The sequence below is a fragment of the Lissotriton vulgaris genome, chromosome 6 (assembly GCF_964263255.1).
Source record: "Lissotriton vulgaris chromosome 6, aLisVul1.2, whole genome shotgun sequence".
NCBI classification, from domain to species: Eukaryota; Metazoa; Chordata; class Amphibia; order Caudata; family Salamandridae; genus Lissotriton; species Lissotriton vulgaris.
The window spans coordinates 1,118,834,300-1,118,843,032 of record NC_141694.1 but is presented as its reverse complement, the minus strand read 5'-3'; the positions used below and the strand labels follow the sequence as shown (position 1 = coordinate 1,118,843,032).

At 49.1% G+C, this 8,733-nt stretch overlaps 1 protein-coding gene across 1 annotated transcript; it reads left to right on the top strand.

The window, feature by feature from the left end:
- The first annotated feature begins 1,177 nt into the window (after positions 1–1,177).
- Positions 1,178–3,182, top strand: LOC147708519 (uncharacterized). Its single transcript, XM_086925358.1, has 2 exons — positions 1,178–1,684; positions 1,960–3,182. The coding sequence occupies exons 1-2, from the start codon at positions 1,264–1,266 to the stop codon at positions 2,976–2,978; spliced, it is 1,440 nt and encodes a 479-aa protein (XP_086781484.1). The 5' UTR covers positions 1,178–1,263; the 3' UTR covers positions 2,979–3,182.
- The last annotated feature ends 5,551 nt before the right edge of the window (positions 3,183–8,733 follow it).

Below are 8,733 nucleotides of genomic sequence, written 5' to 3'. Positions count from 1 at the left end.
TATCCAATATTTACATTTGCAGATTGGTCTTTCTCGCAACGCCAGCAAGCATCCCAGCCTGTCTCTGTTGGGGCAGTACAAACCCCCCTATTTAGTTGAGTTAACTGGTGGATGGAGACTGCATAGGACACATGCTAAGGTAGAATCACGGGGGTGTACATCTACTCCCCAGGTTACACTGCCCCGCGACAGAAGCATCACCACGTGACCGCGCCACATACTCATGATGATGATGCATGTGTTGGTTATGTATATACGTATTCATATGTTGATCTTCCAGATTTTTGAAAAAGAATAATCATTATGGCAAAACTTTACCATGACCAAGGTGTGTTTTTAATCTATCCTCTCTAGGTGCTTGCTTGCCTATTTTATCCTATCCTGCTTAGGTGCTCACATGCCTAATTCCCTTTCTGTGACCTCATGGTTTCTTTTCCAGTGTGAACCAGGCCACGTCCTGCTGCTTACTAATTGCTTTCGACCCATTCTCATTCAGGTGCACGTTTTTCCAGAAGGTATAATTGTGCCTCTTGTTTTCACCACACATTAGGACTACTATTGACTCCTGACTTGAGGGGATGTGACTCGTTGTTCCCTTTGGCTAATCATCACTTGCTGCCCCCTCAGAGTAGATGAGGATAAAAAGGTCCAAAAGAAATGTCTAGGGGCCCGATGTAGGTAAACGCGATTTTCCGATTTCAAAATACCGAGGCGGGCCGAATCGGTATTCTGAAATCGGAAAACGATATGTAGGAAAAAAATACCGAATGAAAACCGAATCGGTCGGCATCGGTAATGAGAATCGGTACGTTCCGATTCAGCTCGTTCCGAATCGGAAATTACCGATTTGGCCAACAACGAATCGGAAAACACCGAATCGGCTCTCATCGAATCGGATAGTTCCGAATCGGCGAATACCGAATCGGTAAAAGCCGATTCGGTAAAAACCGAATCGGCAATCATAGACCCATGGCGAAAAAGCCCATAGGAATGCATTGCATGAACCGATTCGGCTTTTACCGATTCGGATAATACCGAATCGGATTTTACCGATTCGGCTAATACCGAATCGGTAAAAGCCGATTCGGCAATAGGCGATTCAGCCAATGAGGTGGCTCCCCCTCCCCCACCCAAACAGGGAGTGGCAACCCTGGCAGGTGCAGACAATTAAGAAGTTTCTAGAAGTTACTGGAAAGCCTGCCTGAGCCCAACACACAGTTAGCAGCAGTGGGAGAAGGAGGTTGCAGACTGAACAACAGCAGAATGGCAGATCAGGCAGGAAGCCAGAAGTCCTCCCAAAAGAGGAAGCCCAAATTCACCACCACAGAACTGCAGGTGCTGGTTGAGGAGGTGGTGAGGGTGCACCGCCAGCTCTTTGGCAGGCTGTCCCTCAACGTGCCAGACAGCACGAAGAGGAGATTGTGGACCGACATCGCACAGAAGGTCAATGCTGCTGGAGTCACCCCCAGGTCCATTGAGGAACTAAAGAAAAGGTTCTACGACCTCCGCAGCCTCACGAAGAGGAAGCTGGCCGAAATCCAGAGGCAGGCTGGACACACCGGAGGAGGCCAGAACCCGGCGCCACCCCTCACCGAGCTGGAGGAAATTGTCTCCAGCACCATCGAGAGGGCGAGCATCGTAGGGATCGGGACCCTGGACAGCACTGCGATGGCCACAGCTACAGGTAAGAAGCATGCGCATCATGACACACCCTACCAGACACCTCCCCATTAGACACAATGCATAGGCAAACACCAGCACTGTACTGCCACCAACATACAAGAGACAAGCATCATGGTACATGTAGTCAGCAGAAGTTAGCCAGATATGTCAGTGCAGAATCACAAGACAGGAAACAGTGTGACACGGTGTAAGGAGATGCAAGGACATGTGGAATGCCATAATTGTACTGCCTGTAATACATCGGCACTCAGTTTACAAATGCTTCTTTGTACCTAGGGGCACCATCAGGCAGCACCACTGTGGCAGCAGAGGGAGCCTCGACATCTACTACTGCAGTGGCAGGGCCCAGCACCAGCCAGCCTGGCCAGGAGGAGGAGGATGAGGATGAGGAAGGAGACACCACAGGGCTTGGAATGGAGGGAGTCCTGGTGATTGATTTCCAGGCAGTGCACTCCCCAGTACTGCCCAGCTCACCCCCCTTGCAATTTTCACCATGCAACTCCCCAACAAGGCAGACCATTCCGCCGACAACAGCTCCTGCCACAACCGTGGCCTTGCCACCCGTCCTACCTGTCCTGGGAGCAGGGGCACCGGGACCGGCCAGCACCACACCACCACCAGTGGCACCCCAGCCCACTCAGCAGGCCGGAGGCAGCAGTGCCAGACGCCGTGCCACCACCACCACCACCACCACTGCTGCACCAGCACGGGAGGGCAGTGTGTTCCTGGGCCTGGAGGGCCAGATGGTCAAAATCCAGCGCCAACAGGCCAGATCCACCATGGCCTGCCAACGCCAGCTCCTGCAGCACAACCTGCAGATGGGGGAGTTGGTGAAGGGGTTCCAGGCTGTTGTGGACAGCAACAAGGAGGTGGCAGCAGGGTTGGGCAGGCTGACCACTGCCATCACCCACTCCTCTGCCAGGCAGGAGGAGCATGAGGTTGCGCGCAGGAGGGATGCCCGGGTGCTCAACCGGGCCATGGCCCGCCTTGCATCGGCGACCGCCCAGCTGTGCATCCGAAGCGCAAATCAGGAGTCGGTGCAGAGTCAGCAAACGGCTGAGCTGACCAGGGGGATGGCCAGAATCACCACGGCCATGGAGGCCATGTTAATTTCAAACGCCGCCTCCAATCCTGCCCTGGACCTGGGTGATGCTGGAGACAGCAGCAGCCGCAGCAGCCCGGCCAGCGCTGCATCAGAGCCAAGGAGGAGCACCAGGCGATCCGCTGATGCTGCAGGCCATTCGGAGGGGGCCGGGGGACACCCCAGTGGGTCTGGAAAGCGGGCCAAAAAATAGGCTGGCAAGGGGGGATGATCATACCAGGACCCTGGACTTTATTTGTTTTGACAGACTCCATTTTTTAATGCACTTCAGTGATGTAACTGTGGTGCATCACTATTAAAAATTTTATTTTCCAAGCAACATTTAGCTGTCTTTGCATCTGTACTCAGTCAGAAATAGTTCTCAGTGATCTCCTCACGTCTGTATCTGCCATCACATGGCGTACACACCCCAGCTGGCTGTGTCAGTGGCACAGCTTCGTCGTCGTCATAGTCCTCGTAGTCAGACAACTCCACCTCAGTGCCCTTCTTGACCGCAAGGTTGTGTAACATTGCACATACAGCTATGATCTTGCAGCAGGTGATGGGGGTATACTGCCTTGCACCTCCACTCTTGTGCAGGCATCTGAATCTACTTTTCCAGATGCCAAAGGTCCGTTCCACAACATTCCTGGTGCGTATGTGGGCCCGGTTATACCTCCTTTGGCTGGGTGTGGAGGGGTTGAGGTAGGGGGTGAGTATGAATGAGCGGAGGGCATATGCACTGTCGCCTGGAAGAGAAAGGGGTCACATTAGACACATGCATACATGTATTACACCTACCTACCATGTGTTATGGGGGTCTGATGATGTGGCTCACCTAGGAGGTATCCTTCTCCAAAATCGCCAGCCATCAGCCGTGCATATATGCCGCTCTGTTGGAATATATAGGAGTCATGGGTACTCCCTGGAAATTTTGCTACCAGGTCTGTGATGGTGCACTTGGCATTGCAGATCACCTGCACGTTGATGGTGTGTGTCGATTTCCGATTGCGGTATATGTATTCGGTGTCCGCTGGTGGGCAAATCGGAATATGCGTGCCATCTATGCAACCGATGACTTGGGGAAAGTGTGCCATCTGGTAGAAGTCCGCTTTGGTTTGTAGCAGTTCTGCGTGGGTTGCAGGGAATGAGATGTATTGGTCCATCCTGTCTATCATGGCGTCAAGGAATATGTGGAAGAACCTTGACAGGCTGCTCTGGCTCACCCCTCCTGCTGCTGCTACTCCACTTTGATAGCTGCCAGACGCTACCAGGTGTAGGCTGCATAGCACCTGGACGTGCGCAGGGATGGCGTGTGCCCTTGGGGTGTGGTGGTCCAAGTATGGCTTAAGGTCCCTGATGAGCTCAAGTATGGTGTCAGAGTCCAGCCTGTATCTCTGTAGGATCTCAGCCTCAGTGAGCATGAACAGGGTTATCCTCTGTCTGTAGACCTGTTCATTTCTTAGCCATTCCCTCTGTCCTTCCTGCTGTAGCCGTAGCCGCCTCGCAATGACATAGAAAGCTGCCATCCTGCAAGTTGCAATGCATTTTGGGACTGTTTATATGGGTTGGAGTTGGTTACCACCTGATTGCAATCCATGGTAAATACCGAGTGAATTCTACCGATTTTGAGCCGATTTCGGTGTTTCTGTGCCTCCCTACATCTCCCCAACTGTTGGAATCGGGGAATTTCCCGATCGGAGATTCATACGAATCGGCATGTTTTCCGATTCGGTTCATGTCCGAATCGGTATTTCTACCGAATCGGTACATGGACCGAATCGGTGATTTCCCGATTCGGTGTCACTAACGAATCGGTAGTGGGACCGAATCGGTGAATTCCCGATTCGGTGTCACTAACGAATCGGTAGTGGGACCGAATCGGTGATTTTCCGATTCGGTGTCACTAACGATTCGGTACATGGACCGATTCGGTCTTTGTCACCGAATCGGTGTTTTTCCGAATCGTTACATATCCGATTTTCGGTATGTACGTATCGGATCCTTTCACGTTCGGTACACATTCCGATTCGGTTTTCTATCCGATTCGTTCTGTTTTTGGTTCCCTACATCTCGATGGCTGTTTACCGATCGGTAAGGGCCAAAAATCGGTATTTTCGGCCGATACCGATCGGTAAAGCCCTACCTACATCGGGCCCTAGATCCTTACTGACTGAATAAGGCATGAAACATGTCGACATTTTGCACAACTCACTAAAACCTTAGAACCGAGACATGTTTAATCCCCCCTCCTCAGTCTACGACTCCTTAGTCTGTTTTTACTCATGGCCCAGGTTCTCCTCGAATAAATTGTCTCTGTAGAATCCAGGAGGCATTTTTAAACCACAAGCACACAATCCCATTTCGACTCACTATACATAGGCACTCTCAAATAACAACATTTAGGGCCAGATGTAGGAGTCTTAATACCGGTCGGAAACGGCCGATTTCGGCCGTTTCCGACCGGTATTTGGCTTTTGAGATGTAGGGGGCATTTTATTTACAGAATCGGTATTTTTACCGATTCGGTAAATATACAGAATCGGTAAAATACCGAATCGGTAAATTTACCGATTCTGTAAATCCATATGTAGGTGGCACTGTAATCAGTGCCACAGGCCCTTACCGAATCATTATTTACCATGGAATACTATTCCATGGTAAATAACGAATTCCAGTGTACATGCACATCTGTGCATGTACACCTGTGCCATGTGGCACACACACATGCCCTAAGGGCATGTCTGTGTGTCAAATGGCACACAAGCCAGAAACAGGGGTGCAACAGGGTGTCAAAGTGATACCCTGTCACCCTTGCAAAATCGGTAATTTTACCGATTCTGTAATTACAGAATCGGTATTTGCCATTGATTCCTATGGGCTTCAAGGCCCATAGGAATCAATGGCAACTACCGATTCTGTAATTACAGAATCGGTAATTACCGAATCATACAGATTCGGTATTTTTACCGATTATTTTACCTACATAGCAATTACCGAATAGTGAATACCGAATCTGTAAAATTCGGTATTTACCATTCGGTAAATTGCTATTACCTACATCTAGGCCTTAGCTTCACAACGGCAAACCGAGAAGACCTCCAGCAAAGAGCCCCCCTGCAAGACCCGTTGGGCAATGCAGCGCTGGCCCAATGAGGAGCTGCCCTATGATGAAGCATGACACCATTCGGGGTGTGTGAGGGCCCTTGCTCCTTACTGGACCTATCCCTGAACAAGCATGCATTATCTTGCCCTATCTAGCACCTATCTGTAAGTGACATTACTGACGTGGTCTGTCACATCTATTATCACGCTCCCCCTAGGAACAGCATACACTCTTTTCTTTACCTGCATATATTTACTGTCTTAGCAATATGGTGGAAATATTCATCCTTTCCACTGTTCTTCTGATGCTAATTACGCAAATCTGTTTCATTCTACCAATTACCGCAGCGCACATAATTTATGCAGAAATCAAAATGGTTCAATTAATATTGGAAAGCTTTGCTAAATGTTTCTTGCGTATTTCTTTGGGGATGCATGAGAGTCCGAACAAAAAGGTTCTGGATCTGTTACCACGATTTTCTAGCTGATCAGGGTTGTCATGTTCTAAGGTTACACACACATGTGTTGCCCTGTATGGTTAAGGGTGCAGATGGTACACTGTGGCTAGCAGAGACATAGACCAACATAACCGAAGGGTGTGCCCGGAATCAGTCGGTCTTAATCCTGACGTTTTTGTTGTCCAACAAATGCACAATTTTATTGAGGGAGGTACAAGCCGTACAACAACACTGTGTGAATTGCATATCTCTGGCTGGTATAGTATGCAAGTATTCTAGCTAGAGCTTGTAAGTCTGACAGTAGTAGCCTGTGAACTGGTTCATGTTCCTTTAAACTGTAGTCACTACTTCAGTGAATATCCACGGCAAACGTCCGTTAACTCCACTGCAAGGTATATCTATGTCAAACAGTCATCCCAAAAAACGTCAGTCTGGTGTATTCAAGATGGTGACCACAATAGTTACAGTTCAAGAAGTTAAATGAGACACATCGAAAGAACTCATTCCTTAAAGAGTTATTGATCATTTCACCACGGTGTCTCATTAGGTGGCAAAATCCAAATCTGGAGTAAAGTTTTGAAACTACTAGAAGTTGTGGGGCCAGCAGAGAAAAATAAATCAGAACTCTCTAGCTGGCCATCCTCCTCCCTTCACCTTTTTCTTTTTGTCACTCTTTTAGTCAAAATCAGAGAGAACTGGAAGGCTGTTTTGAGAACCATATTACTTTTGCAAGACATCAGCGATCAGCTACATTAGTGGTATATCTGCTTATCTTTCATGGGTAAACTCACACCCTCAGCAGTTATTGAGCCAGCAGAGATCGCTGATTTTAGCCAATGTTAGCTCGCAAACTAACCAGCTGCAATTTAAAGTAATTTTTTATGAATCTGCAATATAGATTTTACCTTACCAGGTTTTGTTTGGGCACAGTGCACTTTTGGTAGCCTTTCCCCAACAATGTGGGTGGTTTGATGAGCTTATGCCATGTTCCTGTAATATTAATGTGGTATAACAAACTACTTTGCACTTTGTTCTGTTTTGTGCGGCTGGAATGCCAGAAACCGGTCCTAGGAAGCTTGTTTCCGGTCCAGGGAAGGCATGGCTTGGCAGTTCGGGCTGGACTGTTCCTATTAGGCACAGGGTCAGGCTGATTTGCATATGGCCATGTCTGAACTGGGGTGGCAGAGTGGGCTAAAGAACGGTGATGGATTAAACCCAGATCTGTTGACTTTGGTGTGAGTGTTTGATTGGTTCAGATGCTCCGTCTATCACCATCACCTTTTGTACCGCTTTGTTCGCCATAAGTTGGCAGGGTATGCTCAGACGTGAGTCCCTTGCTCACTTTTCCACTGGATTCAAGCAAGCCTGGCTGGAGACAGCTGGAATGCCAGAAACCGGTACTAGAAAGCTTGTTTCCGGTCCAGGGAAGGCATGGCTTGGCAGTTCGGGCTGGACTGTTCCCATGAGGCACAGGGTCAGACTGATTTGCATATGGCCATGTTTGAACTGGGCTGGCAGAGTGGGCTAAAGAATGGAGATGGATTAAACCCAGATCTGTTGACTGGGTGAGAGTGTTTGATTGGTTCAGATGCTCTGTCCATAACCACCCCCTTTTGTACCGCTTTGTTCACCATAAGTTGGCAGGTTATGCTCAGACGTGAGTCCCTTGCTCACTTTGCCACTGGATTCAAGCAAGCCTGGCTGAAGACGCTGGAATGCCAGAAACCGGTCCTAGGAAGCTTGTTTCCAGTCCAGGGAAGGCATGGCTTGGCAGTTCGGGCTGGATTGTTCCCATGAGGCACAGGGTCAGACTGATTTGCATATGGCCATGTCTGAACTTGGGTGGCAGAGTGGACTAAAGAACGGTGATGGATTAAACCCAGATCTGTTGACTGGGTGTGAGTGTTTGATTGGTTTAGATGCTCCATCCATCACCACCCCTTTTTGTACCGCTTTGTTCGCCATAAGTTGGCAGGGTATGCTCAGACGTGAGCCCCTTGCTCACTTTGCCACTGGATTCAAGCAAGCCTGGCTGAAGACGGCTGGAATGCCAGAAACCGGTCATAGGAAGCTTGTTTCCGGTCCAGGGAAGGCATGGCTTGGCAGTTCGGGCTGGACTGTTTCCATGAGGCACAGGGTCAGACTGATTTGCATATGGCCATGTTTGAACGGGGGTGGCAGAGTGGCCTAAAGAATGGTGATGAATTAAACCCAGATCTGTTGACTGGGTGGAGTGTTTGATTGGTTCAGATGCTCCGTCCATCACCACCCCCTTTTGTACCGCTTTATAAAAACATGACAGCTAGATTTTGACTCCCATTGTTGAGGGTGTATTGCCCTTGCTCTTATAGAGGCTTTAGCTATATGTATTCGCTGGATTCTACTGATACTTGTACTATTGTTATG

Coding starts and splice junctions, on each gene's coding strand:
- LOC147708519 (XM_086925358.1), top strand. CDS start 1,264: ATGGCAGATCAGGCAGGAAGCCAGAAGTCCTCCCAAAAGAGGAAGCCC. Junction 1,685..1,959: donor TGCGATGGCCACAGCTACAG/GTAAGAAGCATG, acceptor CTTTGTACCTAG/GGGCACCATCAGGCAGCACC.